This window comes from Molothrus aeneus, chromosome 7 (assembly GCF_037042795.1).
Source record: "Molothrus aeneus isolate 106 chromosome 7, BPBGC_Maene_1.0, whole genome shotgun sequence".
Lineage (NCBI taxonomy): Eukaryota > Metazoa > Chordata > Aves > Passeriformes > Icteridae > Molothrus > Molothrus aeneus.
Genome location: NC_089652.1, coordinates 25488903 through 25511130, shown reverse-complemented (window position 1 = coordinate 25511130; position 22228 = coordinate 25488903). Strand labels below are relative to the sequence as shown.

Genomic DNA, 22228 nt, shown 5'->3' with positions numbered 1-22228 from the left:
AGCATAGATAATAGAAGAGCACTGTATCAGAGGGGTGCTGGGAGGATAAAAGCATTAAAGGCTGTGAGCTCTTCAGATACACAGTAATGGGGCCATATAGCTGCCTTGGAAAGATCAATCTAAATATAAGTGTGGCTTTGAAGACAAGGGAGTAAAAGGAAGCATCATTCAAGTAGCCAGTAGATGTCTGTTGAATTCATCCTCACTGTACCCAACAGCAATAGAAAAATATTATTATCTTGTAGTTTGTTGTCATTTTTACTTCACAAATATAGAGTCAGGACACAAAAGGACCTATCCAAAGCTCATTGGTATCAATGGGAGTTTTTCCATGGATTTTAGTGAGTACTGGATTCAGGCCCCAAATGGGTCATACACTTTATGGCAAAGCCTCAGTGAAATTTTAACCCAAGTCCCAGTTCATTTACTTTAAGTGCTCCTTGCAGAGATCATCCTGCTGTATTTAACCACATGAACATTCTGACCTAACTGTGAGGCTGGCTCTGCTTTGAACAAGGGATTGAACTGCATGACCTTCAGAGGTGCCTTTGAACTTAAATCATTTTGTAATTCTCTGATCTCAGAGATACATTTGCATGTATTAAGGTGTTGTCTACAAAAAGCTGCTATCCCCGTGGAAAATACAATCCATTTGTTTGCAGGTTTACTTTAATGAATCCTTGAAAACTTTTTACTGTGCCCTAACACGTCTAAATTTTTCACCATTATTGTCCCTGGGAAAAATTATCTCTGATGCAGAGAAGTGAACTTGTCTGTGTATTTGTGTCTGAGCAATTTAATACTGTAGTTGTGTAGGAATACCAGAGTAAAAGGGGGTAGCAGTGAAAGGATTCAAGAGGATTTTGAAGAAAAATGTTGCAAGTATTTCTTTAGAACCTATTATTGTTGAGCTAATTTATTTGTGTCTTCAAAATGATCAATTAGCAGACCTTCCCACACTGGTAGCATAAATGATTGTGTATTTTAGCACAGGAACATGATATTTTTTATCTCTAAAAGCCTGAGCTAAAACACACTCAAGTTTCCACTGAGTCATTCTGCTTTGATGTAAAGTGTACATAAAAGAAAGTTTATCTGGAAAGTAATTTTATTAAAATAATTTTGTAGGTGCAGTACAATTCTTATGATTTTACAATAGCTTTTCTTATTAAAAGTTCATGAGGAGAAAATGGAATCTGTACACTGAAGAGATCACAGAGCAGTTCATCCAAGAATATTATATAGGGGTAGATGATAATGGGATAATTAAATCACAAGGGGTAAATTGTCATTAACTCTGAAATACAAAAGTTGCCTTAAAGAAGTACCTCCCTTTAGAGAGTTTCTATGAAAAATGCTTAAGTCCGTTTTTTCTTCTATTTTTTTTTTTTTAATGGAAAGACATTCTTGTTTTTAAGGTCACCAGATCACAAGTTACAGTTTAAACAATACAACAGTGTCTGCAAGAGATATTGGCTGGACTCTTCTGGTGACTGCAAAGTTCATTTCTTTGCTTCAGACTTTTCTTGCCCTAAATACCTATTTCTTAGACCATATTGTGAACAAAGTTCTTTCAGGTGAATTTTAGGGTGCCTTTAAAAGATGTTGGTTTTCCTCCTAGTAGTACAGTAAAGCATTAAGGAAATGGAAATTACTACATAAGATAAAAGACCAAGATGGCAAGCACCTAAATTAAGCATATTTTGGCTACCCCAGGTAGTCCAAGCAATCCAAGGTCTAAGCTAATGCCATGAAGTCTCTATTGAAAAGAGGCCAGATCTATTCCAACTTTTTCCCCAGCAATATCATTTACCCTATGATCATAACACCATGCTTAATATTTAGGCAGACAGTGCTGCCTAAATAGAGTCCAAGGTCATCTGCTTCTACCCAGAAATTTTAGTTTTAGACTGAATTCTTGCTACTTGAGTTGATTTTAGCTGTCTGCTTCTGGGACAAGCATATATTGTACATCAGTATATGCTTTTGTACATCATCTCTCCATCTTCTTGCATATTTTCTTCTTTTTATAGATTTTGTTTTCAGCCCGTGCAGAATCACATAGGACTGGTTGTGTTGTGACAGATTAGGATTCACATGTCAAATATGACATGTTAACAAATTTCACATTGCAACTCCAAGGGCCTCATTTTCAATGATAAGCTGTCTTGAGAGAACATAATAAATGCATGCCTTAAATTATCTATGCAAAGCCTAATGAAACAAAAATCCTTAAATGTTACACTTGCACAAAATGTTCAATTGCAACAAAACAAATCCAGGCTCATTGAGCTCATTTGGGCATTCTGTTCATTCCTGGGGAGCCTCATGAGAAGGAAGTGCCTTCACTTTGCTCTTGCTGCTCCTTGCTTTTTCAGAAGTGCTTGGGAAGGGCATGGAATGTCTGAAGCCTGTCCCCTTTTCAAATTCATGCTTTCATTAAGCAAGAGTCAAACTGGTTGACCTCACGTGTAACCAGGAAAAACTTCAGTAGTTTTCACTCCACTCACACCAGGAAATGAGATTATTCCAAAGTTATATTTTTGAGTTCCAGGCTAACCCAAGATACACTTTCTGCCCTTTCTAACTGGATGATTAATGTCAGCAGTGTTTACTGAGCTTGTTGATGGACACAGCAGCACATTTCTCAAGGTACCTGCACAGTGCCTTGTAGTCAGCTCTTCTGAGACACTGCAGTGTGTGGAGACTACAAGTGTCTTTTACCTCAAGGTCATGGCTTCAGATCTGGTGACAACATCCAAGAAATAATCTTGCCAGTCCTGTTCAGCATTTTGGCAAAATGCGGTCTAAGTTTCTGAGTGACATGAAAATAATGTTGATAAGGAAATAACAAAAATATATTGAAAAATGTTTATGTTCCTGTTTTACACAAAGATATCTTTAGAAAGAGGGTATTTTACCCACTCACCCTGCACAAAAACAATACTTTTGATTTGTGTTTGATTCCAGTTACCTTGTCCTACTTGTTATCATTTACTATGTCAATTTGCTGTTTCATTACTGAGCAGATTGATTCTTGGTCCAAGAGAATTCTCATGGAATTCTATTCATGATGAAAATTAATTTCCCATTACTGAGATATGAAGACTTAAAAATTCTTTATCTAAAATCTTAAAACAAGTGTGTTGTTTGTGGCAGAGGTGTATAATGAACAGGATGTCTGATTTTCTGAGTAAGAATAAATCAGCACATAAGTTATGTGGATACCTATAATATAGATACAATCTATAAAGTTTAAAAAATACAACCACATGTTAGACTTAATCCTTGTTATTATGGAAAGCCATTGTAAATACATGGAAAACCAACATAAAGCTTGCTGAGCTGTGACATTGCAGACAGCTTCCAGGGATCAGCTACAGGACCCAACAAGAAGCCAGGCCAACTTATGGACAATTCAGCAGATAAAGCTCAAAAATTACTTCCTAAATGTAGGGGTAAACTTAATTTGTGGAGAATGAGCAGTTAAATTACTAAATGCTGAAAAAGATTGCCTTCTTATTCTCCATGTAGAAATTAGCCAAAACAACTTATTCTCCAGTGCTGGGAACAGAAATGAAATGCTAAAATGTCAGCAGATCAAACCAAGCCATCAGCAGCAATTCAGTGTGATTTTCCAGACCAGTGAAATGCGTGGAAAGATTCCCAGCACTGCCAGGTCAGAGGAAGGCCACTGAAGTTTCTTATGACCTTGGCTGCAGCACAGACCATAGAACTTCACCGAGCTGCTTTTCTCACTGAGCAGTGTGTCATATAGTGAAAACACCTTTTGGAAAAACATTTTATTGTGATGCAAAACCTCCAAAGGACAGAATGTCCTAACCGTGTCATTATCACAGATTTACATTATCCTCTCAACAATTCAGAGGGCAGCACAAGTCGTTCACAACCAAGTTGTGCAGCTTTCTTATTAAGAACAGTGGAAGCCCTCCTTTCTGACAGACATTAGGCACACACCCAAAGCTCTATGATAAAGAAAACTGTATCTGTACATGTGGAATTGTTACCAGAGGACTCTGGGGTTGTTTTTGGTTTGTTCTTTTGATTTCGTTTTTTTGGGTTTTTTTTCAAAATTCAGTCTTTCAACAACAAATCTCCGAGTTCTCATTCATGCAAAGCTTACTTTGACAAAAGGCTCGTGGAACTGGCCCTTGATGTAACTCTTAAAAATGCCCACAAAAGTACTGACTCTTAGACTTTTCAGACTAGTGTACCATGAGAGAGGAACACATTATTTCTTTAGGCTATACTTTTTGTACATTGGGGTTGAACAGGGCAGCTTAGATTGCCTGGTTATAAAAGATAGCAACCAATTCACCTTTTGTGTCAGAGCTAAGAAAACAATAAAGGCTGAGGGTAGGAATGTTTACAAAAGGTTTTATAAATTCAACAAAGATGGCAAATACTTCAAATCAGCCTTTTAGTATATACAAACCTTCTTGCAGGAACTTGGAAGCAATTCTTTGTCTGTTTTATAACATCTCAGCCAAAATCTTATTAAAAATCTGAATGCAGTAAATTCCTACATACTTTCAGAGAACAAAAGTGAACTTCTGCAAGATTGCAGGTTTTCCAGTGGCAAAGCCTTACTGTTTCCCTTCCCATCTTGCAGCTCAGAGGCTGTGCCCCTGACAGCTCTGCAAACTGAACATTTCTCCTGTAAGGCCTCTGGGAGAGCAAGCGGGTACTTTACCTTGCTTTGCTGAGGAACAGCCACACTCTTCTGTGTTATACTTCCACAAAGACACTCAAACGTAATTAGAAATCTTTCCCAGCTAATTCCCTCTGGGTCCATGGAATAACAGTCACAGATCTTGAGCACAAAAATAATGTGTGATTTGGGCTGGCTTTGTGATTTCTCTGTATTTTCTTATATAAAAAAAGAAGTTTATATAATTCAAATAGCAATTTCAGTTTTGAGAGAAGGTGCTTTTTTTCCCTAAATCCTGACCATGTGTAGAACATTGTATTTGAATAATAATGGAAAAATTCTACCTTATTTTAAAATTTAGTATCTTATTCTTTGAAGATTTGAAAACAAACTTGAGAAACAAGGAACCCTTATTTCCCAATGCCATTGGAATTATTCCCAACACTTCCAATGCTAGAAGGTTGGGGTTTTTTTCCATTATCAGGTATTTTTAAGACTTTGAATAAGTTTTGATACTGTATCTGTGTGCATTTGTAGGCATTTTTCTTGTTTGATTGACCTAGATATAAAGCGCATCAGGTTTGAGACCTCTGAGCAGCATGAATTTCAATTTCTGGAAAGTAAATAATGTGAGTTTGGAGAAAATAGAAAATGGCTCCACTGTCCTTCCCTGACTTTCCCAAGCAATCTTTGATATTAAAACTTTGGTATAAAAAACTTTTGGAACTAAATTTTTTACTGTGAAGGTGGAACATTGGAAGAGGCTGCCCAAAGAAGTTTCAGATTCTCATCCCTGGAAGTGTTCAAGGCCAACTTGGATGGGGCCCTGAGCAGCCAGGTCTAATAAGAGGTGTGCCTGCCCATGGCAGGGGCTTGGAATGAGATGATCTTTAAGGTTGCTTCCAAACCAAACCATTCTATGATTATATAAACAAACCCTTGCCTTTGATTTGCTTTCTCTATGTGAAATTTAACTGAATATGTACCAACAGGTAAGTTATTTATGTTATTTTATCTACAGGCTGGAAAATTACGCAGTGATATTTGTTTTAATTTTGATTTAGATAAGCAACTGTATCATTTTACTATTTATTTTATTAGTGAAATAGGACTAGTGGAGTGAGAGCCTGTCTAATAACTAGGAAGATTCTTAGGAATTCTGATAGTAAAAAAGAAGTAACATGAATAGATGCTTCAGAAAACTTGAATAATAAATTCTTGAAGAAGGATAGGAAGCTGAGGTAAAAAGCCATTCAGTGACAGGCCACATAAAGTATTTTATGACAGAAAACACAAAGCAGGGTCTTTCATCCAAAGAGTGGAGGAGGCAGAATGCCTGGAAGGTATGTTCCATATATGTGCAACTGATGCTGTTAGCAGATGCCAAAAAAATTTAGAGTATCAGCCCCAGAATTCTATGGTATTTGGTGTTGCTATTTTATTTAGTATTATTATTATTGTTGTTGGTTTTGTTGCTATTGCTATTGTTGTGGTTAGTAGATATGATGTGCTAGATATTGTCCATTAGTAGAGAAAATGGATGAGGTAAAAATTGTAGTGCAGGCTTTTATGTGCAAGACAATTCAAGGTAAGTAGCATAATAGAGAAAGGACTTTGGGAACCTCATGGGAGAGTCCAGGGAGGACTTGTAGGCTGCTGAAGGAGAACCTGAACAGCTGAAATTGGATAGTAGACGTAAGGCAAAAGAGGATTCATTTTTTAATGCCTTCCTAAAACAGTCAGTTGCCAGAGTGTTTTTCTGTTGCACTGCAGATAGCTTGTCCCTGGACCCTGACGTCTCCAAGGCAAATGCCTATGGTTTCACTGGCTGCCTGTCCTCTGTTCAGTACAACCACATCTCTCCCCTGAAGGCTGCCTTGCGCCATCCCAGCGTCGCTCCCGTGACTGTCCAAGGTTCCCTGACAGAATCCAGCTGTGCATCCATGATGGAAGCTGACGTGAACACAGCAACCACAGTATATTCCTCATCAGGTATGTCCTGCTGGGAGGGCATTGTGGAGGTTAAAGGATACTGTAGAGTGAGGTTTCCTTCCTTTTTACTGTAATGCAATTGTGACAGTATGACTAGTGGAACTGGGAAGTTCCCTTTTGTCTCAGAATCAGGAGTGTTGAGGATGGGCATCAGGATTAGCCAAGGCCCCTTTAAAAGTCATTGTTCTGAAACAATGTTTTCAGACTAAGTTCCTGGATTGCCTAAAACAAAGAAGTCCATAAGCTGTAGTGGAAAAGCTTTGAAAGTTTGGTTATGCACCTGATTTGTCATTCCTACCACTCCAGATGACTCTGGTCTCAAAGGACAACCTAAATGTTGAGATCTGGCTGCAGATCTCAAAGGACAACCTAAATGTTACACAGATTCTGTATTCTAGTGGTGATAAAGCAATAGAAGTCATATAAAAAACAATTCAAATTTGTTCCTGCCCTAACAGAAATGAGCAAAAACTCTTTTACAAACCCCTTGGCATATGTGACTTCCACTGAATGCTTGTACTTCATTCTCTTAGACTAAAGAGAGGGAGCACTACTTGAGCAGTACCAGCAAGATGATCCCAATTGTTTGTGTATCTTTTGCAATCCTGAAGCTGTCCTCTGGGAATCTGAAGTGTTTTGCATATGTGAATTTGTATGCAGAGAAGGAAGCTGAGAGCAGCTGGAAGTGTTGTCACCATGAACAGGGACTATCAACTTGCTGCTTTAGTCACCAGTGGATGTGGCAGAATTCTTAATGACCAGAAAAGGGTACAAATTAAAGGCTGTTTTTTGCCCCTTGACCTATAAAGACACTTTCTCCTTTTTGATAACAAATAAAACTCTGGTTTAGATCATAATACAATTCCTTTCACATTCATACTTGCATCAAATCGCCATTTCCTGCAGTTTTTGCCTCGGATGTTCAGCAGAAAACAAATGATGCTATTATCATTCTGCATAGGAAAAAGGCTGCTGATTACTTTGGAGAGTGGCTGCCAGTGTGCATGTGCTCCTTCCCAGCCCCCCACTTCCTTCTCACTGCCTCGAGTTGTCTGAGGTGTCTGTTCTGATGTACAGACAAATGTGAGTCCTGAACGGGCAATGATACTGAAAATATGAACTCTTTGCCCTGTGATCTGTCACCTCAATGATCTAATTTTTCTAAGGAGTTTAGAAAGCACTAAAACCTGAGGCTCAGAACTTCAGGGCAGAACACAGAGCAGAGTGTAGCATTTGAACTTAAATATTTAAAGCATACAATCAGTTGCACTCTATTGTTAAGGTTAAGCACTGTTGCATCAGAAATGCAGAATTGTTATAAAAACTTATGCCTTTCTTGGCACTCTGTGCTCTAAAATATGATTTCCTCTCAATGTGATGAATTATCTGACATTCCAGTCTCACGATTCACACTGGATTTGATTAAAGCCTGAATAAGAGCTTTAGAACAAGTGAGCTCTGAAGACTTCATGTCTTTATATGCTAAAGTAAAAGCAATGGGTGGTTGATTCTTGTTTAAAAAAAATTCCAATTTGTAGCAAATTATAATTTCTATAGATGTACTTGAACATCACATTTTTACATGCAAAGGACACATTTTAAGAAATAAAAAGAAAACAGAGTCAAGGATTAACTTTCAAATTTAGTGCTCATATCTCAATTCATCATTTCCAATTTCTCATTATTGAATGTCTGAGAAGAAAAATAGAACTTCAAAGGAGGCTGTACATGTCTATGTCGATATTCTAATGTGCAGATACAACAAAAAAGCCCACTAGGAAAACTCTTAAAGTGTGTGAAAAAAGCCTTCTATATTTGTAACTTGAAACAATTGAAGCTGTTTCCTTCAGAAAGGAATACTTGTGTTCAAAAAAGTTTCCTCGCAGACAGATATGGAATAAAATCCATTCACACAGTTATCTGAACACACTTCTTCTGATGAGGAAGCACAAAATGAGAGGGTGCTTACTGTGGTTTTTGATCTTTAACAAAGATCTGCAGATCACCTTCTTCCTCACTGAGGCACATGTAAAGATCTTGTTATTTTGAACTCTGTATTGATGGTATAGAGATAATAGACTTTTCCTATGGTATTTTTTCTTAATATTAAACTGCTGTAAAAATTACAGAGGAGATTCAGGTGTGTGAATGGTGGAGTCTTGAGCTGCCTGTCCCGTGAGAGCAGCTCTTCAAGAATTTAAAGTTAAAAAAATGTCAGATACTTTCATTAAGTCTGGAACTACACAGAAAAGATTTGCTTCTGAAAGGCACCTTAAACAGTGAAGCTCTGTCTCACTGTGCTAATTGTGCTGAACCTGATATTTCCAAACAAGCTCTGACTGGCTAGGGATATGCCAGGACAGCCTTGGCTGTAGCAACTATGAGATGGTGAAGCTGAGGATCCTCAGAGGAAGGCAGAAAAAAAGGCAGAAATGCATGACTGCAAGCTTTGACCTTCTCATGGACCTGCTTGGAGAATCCCTCAGGATACAGACTTGGTAAGAAGAGTGGTGTGAGCCCAGAGAGGTTGTAAAACCTTCATCCTTGGATATATTAAAAACCCAAATGGATACAGCTCTGAAAATCTTGGCCTAATAGACATGGATATGAGTAGGGGTTTGGACTAGATGATTTCTAGGGAGCTTTGTGACCTCAGCAGGGCTTCCAACCTCAGTGGATCAAGCTGTAATGCCATCAGTTTAATCTAAAGGGAGGAGGATGTCCTGTTAAGGTCTTAGATGAGACCCAGTGTTGCTATTCCTTGGCTTCAGAGTGTATTGTGGTCCCAGTGGAGATGGCTCTGCTGTTACAGGCCATCTGCTGCACTGTAACAAGCCATCCTCTCCTTGTATCCTGATTTTATTTCTCAGGCAAAATGTAATTCCTGGGGCTTGTGGCTGTTGTCCTCCATTCTGAAACTGCTCTTCAACATTTTTTCTGTTTTCTTCTCAGTGCTTAAATTCCAGTAACCAAAAATAGTGGAGTACTGATTGCATTAGGTATCAAATCTTAAATAATATTTTAGGCACAAATAACATCTTATATAATTTTTAATAAATTTTTTTCATACTTTTTCATACATAGTTAATAATTTTTTATTTTTTTTTTACTAGTGCCATGCACTGGAAGCAGTTGTGATTTTTTTCTCTAGTACAGGAGAACTGTTGCAGAACAGATGTAAATTTTTAATTGTCACTGAATTCACTGGCTTCAGCTGTGGGATGAGGTAAAAAATATCTCACCAAACTTCCATTATCCAGAAACTTAACTTATCTTCAATCTGAAATAATGAATGCCCTCCTCTTCTAGTTTGCGAAAAGAAGTGAGTCATACTATCAATTTTTGACAGCCATCTTAGGGTATAAAATAATTCTAAGTTGTTCTCATCTTTGACTAAATTTTAAAAAAAGCCTTAAATTTCTAGTTTTGATTTATATAACTCATGTATACTGAAAAATAAAATGAGATTAATCTACTGATGATGTACAAAATTATTACCAACTGTGATCTAATTTTGAATTTAGCCGTGTTTGAGCTTATGATCAGAGGCCTGAGATGAGGCTAAATAACCCCAGAGTTCCTTCCCAGTCTAACCTTTTCTGTGATTAATTCTATATTTGTGTGTAAAAGTATATTTTTATTCCCATTCCAGTCCCACAAATGTAGTAGATGAGATGTCCCAAGCAGAGACTGCTTCTCTTTGTGGGATTGAATTCAAGTTGTATATCTCATCTACAAGATAGGTCAGCTCTACATCTGCCCAGCATCCCTTTCTTTTGGCTTCTTTCTGGTATCATTCCTTAGGTAACAATAAAAAAGATAATAATACATCCCTGACTGAGAAAAGCTCCCAATAGGCTGTTTAGTTAAAATGTCTCTCTGATTCTTCTGATGAACTGAAACAACACTTTCAGCTCTTAGTGTGAAACTTTCTGTTTCCTTTTACATATACCCTTAATAGAATTTGCTCCTGAAGGTGTAGAAGAAAATTGTTCTGCAAACTCACTTTATTTTTCAGACCCTTCTGGTTCAGTTCCCCAATCCCCCAAATTACACCTTCTGAAAACAGGTAGAATTCATGAGAGTAAGAGGACACTTCTGTCTAAGCCACAGGGAAAATGAACAGTTGATACAGAAAATAAGTTCTCTTTTGTTTAACCAACTGCAGATCCTTTTGGGAAGACAGATGAAAGAGAACCTCTCACCAATGCAGTCAGAAGTGATTCAGCTGTGATTGGAGGTAAGTTCATTTTTAAAGACTACAGTCAAAACATAATTCTGTCAAGGCAAAAATCTAGGAGACTTTAAATCTGGGCTCCATGAAAAATAGTGCAAGACGTTTTTTGTAATCTAAAGCAGGTCTAGTATCTGCTCTGTTTATTAGCATGTATCTGTGTCAAGCTACCTAAGTAGGCAGCTGCATTATGGATTATTGTGGTCACACATGGATCATCAGGAACCCGAGTCTTCTAAAATACAACTGAACTCTGTCTGCCTGCCTGCTTGAGCAGGGGATCTGGACAAGATGACCTCCAGAGGTTCCAGGTGTTCTCTGGTTCCATGTGAGTCTGTGTTCTAAGACCCAGCTGTCACCATTTTTTTACACACCACCCTGGTGAATACTTGGCAGAGTATTCACATATCTCGTATTTTCTGAGCTCTCTCTTTGTAATCTGGTGGTGTAGTGGAACTCACCAGGTCATCATATGGTAGTATTTATATACTGGGGAACATTGTCCTCATAATTTCATGTGTGGTTTTAATTTTCCTATAATGGTCTAGAAGACAATTTATCTCTGTTTATTTTATAGTATGCCCTGTAGTGAGCTGCCTTTGATAATATCTAGAACTATAAACCAAAATGTACAAGGCTTGTGCAAGGTTCCCAGAGATAGCACAGAAGAAAATACGACCGAGCAGAAATTTGTATGAGCAGATCTAGTGTTTTAAAAGCAAACACACTGAACTAACTTTATTTCCAGTGAAAGCATAATTTTACAGAAATTAGGTCAATTATATCAATACATGCTCTATTTATAGAGTTCTTCAGGTGACAAAATAGAAAGAAAAACTACCAGGGAGGATTTGATAGAGGCATATGGTTGTGTATAGACTGAGATGAACTGATCTATCACACCAACTAGCTGCTGTGCATGGGTAAACCTATTTTGGAGGTAACTGAGCCTTTTGTTTCGGTTTTCACTCTTTCTATCCTTCCTTTTTTACCCCTTCACAGGTGTAATAGCAGTTGTGATATTCATCATCTTTTGCATCATTGCCATCATGAGCAGATTCCTCTATCAACACAAACAAGCACATCGAAATAGCCAGAAAAAGGAGAAGGAATACCCAGAAAACCTTGAGAGCTCCTTTAAAGCTGACATTGACTTGCAAAACACAGTGAGCGAGTGCAAACGGGAATATTTTATCTGATGGACAATGCAACTTCTTCTTACTCTTCCTCCCCTATCCTCCCTTTCTTTATTCCTTTCTCCCTTCCTTTTTGCTTTTTGAATTTTTTTTCTTTTTTAATACTCATTTTTTGCTAGCTTCTTTTTCATTTGGAAAAGACCGCCCTGCACAGGAAACACTGAGAACAATCACAGTGCCTCATTCTCTGCACAAGAGCCTGGCAATCACAGTTTACTTCTGCAGCTCAAGAGACCTGTTACCCCATCCTACACAAAATAAGATCCACATGCACACCTGGTTTCTGCTGTCAGTTCTTGGATGTTTCAAAGCCCCTACATTTATTTGTTGTTATTTTTTTTCTCTGGGGCCATTTAAGTCATTGCTTTTACACTAGAGCTGGACTATGTAAAGTACAGGTAAAGTAGTTGAACACATAGCTCTGCAGATACTGGGACAGGATAGAGGGAAAGAATGAGATCAAAACAGCTGATTTATTTCATGGGCTCATTTACAACAATCATAAAGAACCAGCCAAATTCTCAAATGTTGTTAATTGATATATTGTCTATTGATTTAAATGGTGTTAAATTAATTTGTACCAGTTGAAAAGCTGGTATGACATAAAGGAAAATAAAACTGTCCTCATTAAGCTCCTTCCCCCAACCTCCTGTCCTTTTACTGTAACTTTTAGGCTTCTCAATACTTTTCCAACAATATATGTATCAACAATAAATATCATTCCCATGCACCTCTTTCACCTCCATCTCATAAGGCTGGCTACGTAGACCCAGCATACACTAGTATAACCCTAGCTGAAGCATGGAAAATAGTAGCTTGAATCTCCAAGGGGTTTAGGAAGCTGCTAGGACTTAGGTGCTCTATATTTGTCTGAAATTTTAGAAATGCAGCATATGCCTGTTCATGCCACATGGAGGATTATCACACACTGAGGTTAAACGCTGTTGCCCCTGTGGAAAAAAAAAAGAACATAGATGAGAAAAAAAACCAAAATAGTTTAATCTTAAACATGACTCACACCTTCTGCCAGCTCTTCTAAAAAAAAGAGAAAAAAAAATCCTACTAGTTAAAAAAACCTCCCAAAACTGCATGAAAGATTGAGTGGTATTTTTTGTTTGTAGAAATTGGAATAACTTCTCCAAAACTAAATAGAGAGAGGTTTGAGGTTATGTCTAAAAAGATGAATATTTGATAAACCTTCTTTACAAGGAAGAACATTAGGGAAACAAAAAGATCACAAATGCTCTACTTCAAATTAATCTTCATGCTTTTTTTAAAAGTCTTTTGTCCTTTCCTGATTGGGAGCACTACTGAAGAATCAAGTTCTGCCCATTTTACTTGTGCTGCATGGTTGCAGTGTGAGGATGAAAAACCTCCTTTTCAATCACAAATATCCTAAGGGTAAGAAATGAAGGAGTCCCAGCCAGTGAGGTTTTGAACACTGTTGTGTCTGTGTGACATCTGCCTTTGCAGGGCTTCTAAAGAGGATGTAGAATTTGCTGGTGATAGAATTAAGCCTAAAGTTAAGGGGAAGAAAAATCTTATTCATTGCAATACTCTTGATTTAATTCTAGTGACAATTGATTGTACAGCTAAATCTCTTCTTTGCCCTACACCCTGTGCAGTCATCCTGGGGTTTTCACCCAGTGGTCATTTTTACATAGATTAAAAATAAAGGAATCGCAGTATGAGGTGGGTAGCCCACAGCAAACAAGAGATGAGCTTACACTTGCAACAGGTGCTGTTTTTCTAGGCAGTCCATTGGAAAGGTACAAAGGTGTTTATTGAAGTTTTTTGAGTTTTTTTTTAATGAGAGGAGAGAGCAGACATTTATTTATTTATAAATAAATAAATGACTGTTTGGATGTGGTGATTCTTTACCACTTCTTTTGGAGCATTCAGGGAAGAGAAAGCAGTCTAGGAGTAACATCATTCTTATGTGAAGAGGAATATGAGGCCAGCCCTATAACCAAATCTCTTCCCTGAGCAATTTTATAAAGCTGTCTCTATTGAAACCAGTCTGGTGCCATTCTTCCTCAGCCATGGTCAGCTGCAGACATTTTGCCACACACTGGCTGACACAATTATTTGACAGCATTTCTGTGTGATGAGTATTGGAATGATGGATTGAGTAGCTGGGTTCTCTTTATGTTGCTTTGTCTTTGGCGGCAAAATCCCGGCAAAGCAATTCTCTTTTCCTTTGCTTCCTGCAGATCAAGCTGCTTTGTTTGGCATGGCAGAAGGGAAGAATAGGAGAGTTCATGGGCGCCTCTGCCTGTGTTTGAGTCATCTTTTCTGAAATGGCCTCTGTATGAGACATCTCTGATGTGCTAATGTGCTTAATTGGCTACATGAAGAATGGAATAGGCAGATAAAACTCTGAAAATTTAGCTAGGTTGGGGTGCATCTATAAAAAAAAAGAACTTCATATGAATGTATGTATTAGTGTACAAAGATATTAATTTATACCTGTGGATGTACTGAGATGAGAAGATTTTTATGCTACAAGGCTGAACAAATGAACACATTTGTATGGACTTCTAAATCAGGATGTCAAATTATTCTAATTAAAGATAGCTAAAATATACTAAATTAAGTACTTTAAATATATACTCCTTTTTGTTTTTTGGTTTGTTCTAACGCTTTCTTTAGTGAGGACATCATTGAATTTCCTTCAATATCAGTTAAAACCAATTAATTTTTTTTAATAAAAGAAATACAGTTTTTAAAAAATTTACTAGAACTAAAATTAATTTTCCTTAGTTCAAATTAGAACTTTTTTCTCATCTATTTAAAGCCATTTCTGCTATTTTTGTTAATGTTTCTTTTTAAATGGGGTGTATTCCCTTTTCCTTTTATCAGTCATTCTAGATAATATTTTTAAGTAAAGCCAGAGGATAATACTTTTTATACATAAATTTTCAGATTTTATTTCAGTGGAAAACCTGAGACTGTCAAAGAGTTGTTTGGAGGCAGTTTGGGTTTTCTTCCTTCCCCAAGATAAGTTTCATAATTAAAGTAAGGGACTGGTTGAAGGATACTGTCTGGTTGTTGTTTTTTTTTTTTTTCTCTTGGTGATATGATACATAACCTATGAAAATTATTATTGTTAGGCAAGCTGTGAAATTATGAAGTATTTTAGATATGGATTTCAGCAGTGCAAATTCTTGTTTTCCAGAAAAGACTTGACCAATTATAGCCATGCTTATAAAGATATTTAGTCATGCAGAAGGACTCTCAGTGAATGCCAGTGCCTGGGAATAGAAAACAGAGGAAGGCTGGATGTCAGAAAGCTAACTCCAACTAGCTTGGCAGCCACCTGGGGGAAGGACAGGCTTTACAAGGAATTTAGTCTCTTGAGGATGTGGATCAATGCTTAAGTGACTAAACAAAATGAACATTTAACTCAAATTAAGTTCTGTGTCTGCCTTGCTGTGGAATGTTCTAATATACTACAAGACATTTAAATACCTTTGAAAATAGAGTCCCATTTCTCTTTCAGAAATAAAACTTTGGTTCTAAGTAAGTTACCTATGTACTTGGCAGTTAGTATTTCATCTGTCCATATTCACTAACTAGAGACAAGACAGTGTGAGTGTTTTGGGTCAATTTTTAAAATGTACACTGTTTTTATTTATTCTTGTTCTTGCCATGGCTCCACACTTAGATTATGTCTGCAGTGAAAAAGCCAAATAAAAGACATACTTTTAACTCATATGGGCTAAGCCAGAATTCCCACTCGGGACTGTAAAAATGACACATATAGAGCTGTGTGGTTATCAGAGTGTGTTCAGTCATGAGATGCCCCTGATATTTAAGTTAAAACTACAACCAGATTACAAAAATAAGATGGTTTCTCTCGGCTTTATTTTAACCTGATCTAGCTAGACTTTACTCATCCTATTTATCAATTGCTCAATTTTTACAGTGTAATCCAAACCCTTATTTTAATGAGATCTTTGTCTATATTAGCATTTAGCTTATCACATATTTCACATTTTGAGTGAGGAGCAATCAATATATCATATTGTTTCAGTATGGTGAGGGGTTATGAATCTTTTCCTAATGAAGTCAGTATTGATTTTGCTGACGATAAGATTGAGTCCAAGACCTATGAAGCACTTGGATATTGCTTTTGTCTTTTGTGTTTGTTTCATTTTGCATTTGATTTTACCAACTGCCTGTTCCACAATTGTCATCCAGTCTTGTCCAGCCCTGTGGTTGGTGAGGACAGAGCAAATGTCTCAAACATCCTGTAAGATTAAATGAATCACTAGAGATGCCTTTTTCTCTCCATTCATTATAGAGACAGGGTAGTCTCCTGGCAATAGAGAAGTTACTTCTAGCAGAATTTGCCGATGAGTCCAAATTTTACAATAGTTTTGAAGATCAAGTAGACACATCTCCACAGGTATTACAAGTGACTTTTTTTTTTTGTACTGAGGTGACAGCTGGGGTCAAGGAAGGACACCTTGCATCTAAATTACTCTAAAAATTGCTCTAAACATCTCTGTCTAGTAAATGTATGCATCTCTTTGTAGGCAAATACATGAAAATTGAGTTTCAAAATACCGCTTTGAGCTGGTGACAATCTAATCAGTAATCTGTGGGGAGGTGGATAATTCTCCTTTCAGTCTGTTCTAGGTCCAACATCCATTTTTTGCCTCACATGGGAGCTTTGGCAGATAGCATGCATGAAGCCAGATCCACACATTTCTGAATCTAAAGCTAACTCAGCCCTCTCAGATGCCTTTCTACATGTCTGGTGCCATTTGAGATGATACCTGGTATCTCTGCAGCTCCAGGAAGGATCCAAGTCTCCTGTCTGTCATATCCTGGCATCTGTTAACCCCAAGTAGCTATGTCTGATACTTGCTGGCTTTTCCAATTATAATAAGTTCTCATCCAGGAACCCTAAGTTCTCAATGAGATGAATCCCTGAAAAAATAAACCCCATCTTCAGAACAGAATCGACCTTCCTTCTGTAAGGAAGCCAGGCAGTTGACATGCATGCTCCACTTCAAATTAACAAGTGTAGAGGAGGCAGAACTTGACCTCTTTGTGGTCCATCTCATGCCATTGTTGTCACTCTCACCTACACAAAGTTTACCCTTAACAAGACTAGTTTTAAATATTCTTCTGCACTGCTGTTTTTTCCACAGACACGAAGGACTTTTTTTCTATTTTATTTTTCAGAAAGCAACCCTTCATAAAGGACTTGAGCAAAGTCTGAGACCTTGTGAGTGCTATTTCAAAACTTTCATGCAGTTTTTTAATGCCTACTTGCCAAACAAGCCAAGTGATATAGTTTCACCCCTGCCAAACCAAGGGCCTTATCCAGAATTTTTAGAGGTTGGTGGGAGGCCTCTTGCTTGACTACAGTTAGAGTTGCACCATGCCCTTGAAGTTTTTGGGGGTTTTCTTCACAGGTTGCCATCACAGCTTCAGAGCATGATTTGTTCCCTTGGGTTTTGCAGTTTGCTGCACTTTCTTTCCCAGTGGAAAGTTCTTCATGTCCTCTTTCAGTGTGGGCGGCCCCTCCTCCCTGCTACTTTTGTACATGGAACTTCTAAACACATTCTTCTTTTGGGTCTGAAGTAGCTTTTTTCTTTGACTGTTTATTTCAAGACATGCATATAGAGAGTTTGAATATTTCAGTGTATTGGTGCTTATTTTCGTGATCTTTTGCACTAAGTTACTACGACAATAACAAAAATTGGAAAAAAAAGCACACTTTCTGGTGAACTCTTGTAATTTGTAAGCTCGTTGTTTGTTGTTTGTAATGTGCTGAGTCTACAAGCCGAGCTAATGAAGGATTAAGGCAACAGTTTGTGTTGACAGTGTCACTCCATATCTACTTCACCTCTCTTTTCTTCATCCCTCCTTTTTCTTTAACATGTGGAGCTATCAAATTGTTGCTAGGAGTCAGAGGAGCTTGTTTCAAAATTCAAATTAGATTATGATTTTTTTCCTGGCAGTCACAGAAACCAAAAGTTCAGCTGGGTGGTCAACCAGAAGGGAGACTCCATCAAGGAAATGTAGTCACCTAGAGGTGGTGACCTCTAAGGGGAAAAGAGGACATTAACATTTCAAACTACCATTGTGATGGGACAGTGAAGGAAGCAAAAGCTCAGGAAAACATGCACTGTTTGAAGCCACACATGGTAACCATCAGGTGGATATGAGGCTTTTGGGTATTTTTCAGTGGTAGGTAGGTTTTCTTGCCATTGAATGAATTGCTGCTACTTAGTCTGCCAGAACATAGTCTTAGTTGTCCTGATGATCTGTAAAGTATCATAGACTTGCTTCAAACATGGGAGAGAATTTCAAAGCTCTGGCTGATACCAGATCTGAATTTTCCCAGTTAGATTGCTGGAACTCTCCCAGGTAGCCCAAAGGAGAATTGGGGATGGTTTCCCTCAAACAATCATAACATTTGATCAAATGTTAGGCACAGCAGGTGATCCAAAGAATGGTGTTTCCTTAGAGACTTTCCACTCCCTCGTTTAGGATGCTTGTGGCAGCTTTTTTCTAAGCTGCTGACTGCTGTTCACATTGCAACACTGCTTACTTTTTGACATGCTAGTCATAACTCTCTTCACAAATTTCAATCCCACAGCCCTAAATAGAGTCCATTTGGAACTAGTTCAGCATGGGAAATTATTTACTCATTTTTGCATGCCCTTTACAGCTCCTTCTTGTGTCCTTTAGGCACATCCTTTCCTGATGTGTTTTGCCATTGCTGCCAATGCAGCACCCATATTGTCAAGAAAGAAGAAGAGTTGTTTCTTAGGTAAAGCTTAGATACAGCCAGTTCACAGCCTCACTTTCCATTCACAATACAGTGGAATTGAAGTTTCAGGAGCTAAGGAGAGCAAACAGATACATTTTTTTATTCAGGCATCATAAAAATCTCTACTCTGTGATTTTTGCAAATGAAATCTGTAACACAGACCAGTATATCTAAATGATAGTGAGAACCTTGGCATTGTCGTACCTGACCTGCTTTGAAACCCCCTTTGTGAAAGAAACAAGAGACAGCTTCAGACCTGGTTGTAAGCCTGTTTAGGTCAATGTAGAACATCACAGATGAATTTAGCCTCATATTGCTCTTGCTTTGATGATCTCCTGCAAACCGGGGCTGACATACATGAAACCAAGTCAGGACCTTATGTTTGTCATCCCTTACTGCTGTCAACGAGTTGCATTCACTGAAATTGTGTTGTTTTCTAGCAAAACTATGGATAAAATTTGGGATAAGGCAATGAACTTCAGCTCCACAAAGCCCATGATATGGCTTTAGTCACCTCCAGGAGTTTCTAAAAATTTGTGGTTTGGGAAGGTGGTCTGTGGGTGGTGTCTTGTCAACCAATTCAGGAGCCAGCACACTAACACTGGAAGGATTTTATGGATTTTATGGATAAAGGCACCCTTAAAAAAAAAAAAAGAGCAAAATGGCAGCTGAGATTAAGTATTTGTAATAATAAAAAATTGGTTCTTTCTACAGATGAGCCCTTCATCATTCATTTTACTTTGTTCTACTCAAATTTTATTAAATAAATCTCTTAGTGCTCTGTTCATTTTATTAACAAAGCAAAAAAAAAAGGACTTTTTTTTAATGGTTTGTCCAAGGGTAAAGCAAGAGTCTCTCAGTTACAGTAAAAAGTAAAATGGACATTTAGATTATTCCCCTTTCACTATCTGGTTTTCTAAAGAGAATTCCACAGGACGTTGCCTCAGTCTAAGTCAGTTTTGTAGACAATGTAACATGTCTTAATACCCTATTAAGGGATTGAAAAAATTTAGCCTTAGCTTCTTTTGTTTTCTATGGTTACTGTTGTACAGAAGAAAGACTTAAACTGTAAGTAATGTATATTTAATAAAAAAAAGACTTTTTGTATGATTTTGTGTCGAAGACAAATGCCTCCTCTTGTGTTTTTATTTTATCTTCTAGCTGAATGAACATTAAAAAGTGCTAATTATGGGAAAATGAATTTTCAGGTGTTTACATGTTAACTCCAAGCCAATGCACCTCACTGGATGATACTATTGATTTATTGATTTCAGCTATGGCTAAAAGTTAATGTCAGAGGAAATCTGGTCATCACCCACATTCCTGACATAACTCATTAGGGCTGGTGGGCTGACTAAAAGTCATGTGTGCAGATATTGCAGACAGTCTGGTTAGAAAACCTGCCTGGTCACAGCTCTGCAGCTCTGTGCCCGCGCTCACAGGTGTGCGCACACACCTCCTCCCTCCCAGCCTGCCATGCAGGAGCATCCAGAGCTTCTGGTCCTTCCACGGGTCCCCTCACACAGCAGTGCACTGCTGGCTGGCACAGGGATCACACTCACAGCCTGCTGCCCTCACTCGTGTCCCTGGCAGGATAAATGGGACATGGCTCAGGCTCAAGGATTCTGTCTTGGCTTTAGGTGTTTGGTCTGATTATTTTTTCCCCTTCCTTGGAAGCTGAACACATGAATCTCTTAGTCTCCCTTGAAAATCACAGTGTTTGATACTATCAACCAAGAACCAGTAAACACTGACTTAGAAAATAGCACATCTTAGGAATTACAGAGAGCAGCATTCTTTCAAGAATTTCACATGCTTGGATCTGCTGCAATTTCCACCATCAACTTGTGGTACTTACATACTCTGTGTTTCAGTCAGCCAAAGATTTTCATATTATCAGAGGAGATGTGGGTCTCCTTATCTTAGGAATTTCTCCGTGAGTTTTGTTTTTCCCTTTCATTTCTGGACAGCCTGTGACCCAGAAGGCAGGGCTAACACAGGTTTGTAGTCCTGCCTGGAGATGGGCTGTCTGGCAGGACAGCTTTGCAGTGCCTGCTTTGGAGTTCTACAGGCAGTGGTGCACAGTGCCCTTCTCGTGGGGCTGATCCAGCCTAGCCAGGCACCGCAGTCCACAACACAGAACACAGGCACCAAAGCCATCCTACCCAACAGAGCCCTCCTGGTGTCCCCTTGTCCCTGGTGCTGCAGGAGGTGGGGTTAGAGATCCCTTCTCTTAGACAAAGCTTCAAGCAGCAATTAATTCTACATTGAGTTGCTTTACTCAGAAAAAAAAAAAAGCAAGACAGAACTACATAAATCTTTCAGACTTTCTTCATAGCTAATATAGTGGGAGCAGTAACCTTACAAAGGTTTGTAAGGACAGTATAGTCTTTACAGATTTATTTTTAATCCAGACCTTGAAAATTAAGTTTCCATGGCTTACAGTCTGGAAATGTCAATGTTAATTGACTTCCATTTTTCTGAGTGGAGAGAGAAAAACTGCTTTCTTTTTCTTTAACACTTTAAGTGGCTGCTTTAGTCTCCCCCATGATTTTGGGGTGGTTTAGGCTTTTTTTGGTATTTTTTCAATGCATTATGCTTCTTTCTTTCTGAGTAGGAACACAATGAGTTAAAGATATTATTCAGAGGTTACACTAAATAATTGCACTTGTGTAATGGGAATGCATATATCTATTTGGCAGGCTGACAAAACTTCATTTATTGCAGTTTATGGCTAGTTAGCAATGTCTGGAAGAGGGGACAAGATATCATTGTCGATTTTGGTCATTTCTCCTTCTTCCTCAGCACCTGCTCTCCTTTTCTATCATCAGGCAGAATTAAGGAGAAAAAGCCTCTTTTGCAACTTCCACATGACTAGCAGGTGTTTTATGTTAAAGCTTTATTCCTTCAACCAGAGGCCCATGGGCAAATGTTTCCAGGCAAATACCATTAAGTGAATGCTGCTGTGAAAGAAAGGCTGGAGCCCTGCTGGAGTCAACTGTGGCACTTTTTTGCTTTTTGCCCACAGTGTAAGTACTAGGCAGCCGCAGTCAATGCTTATTTTTCTGTACCTGTTGGCCTCCAAGTAATCATAAAAAGCAGCCATACAAGGTCTTTTTTTTTTCCCAAACCCCATACCAGCAATGTCTGTATTTACCTCTTTTTAGCTTGAGATAATTTCTCTTTCTTTCTCAAAGCCTTAATTAAATAGCCTTTGCCTCAGTTTAAGCCTATTACAGCTTGTCCTATTGCCAAAGCAATGGAAAGAGCAGCTCAATCCCTTCCTGCCATGCAGCAGCCCTTTTCCTGTTTGACTATTTTGACTGTCTGTTTAGGTACTC

General features: G+C 38.2%; 1 protein-coding gene across 2 annotated transcripts in view; it reads left to right on the top strand.

The window, feature by feature from the left end:
- The window catches only part of CNTNAP5 (contactin associated protein family member 5), a 271512-nt gene extending 251497 nt beyond the window's left edge, over positions 1-20015 (top strand). For both annotated transcript variants that reach the window (XM_066553687.1, XM_066553688.1), the window contains 3 exons: positions 6446-6664; positions 10833-10904; positions 11901-20015. In XM_066553687.1, coding sequence (XP_066409784.1) covers positions 6446-6664; positions 10833-10904; positions 11901-12097 — 488 coding nt within the window. In that variant the 3' untranslated portion in view covers positions 12098-20015. The remainder of the gene's footprint in view (positions 1-6445; positions 6665-10832; positions 10905-11900) is intronic.
- The last annotated feature ends 2213 nt before the right edge of the window (positions 20016-22228 follow it).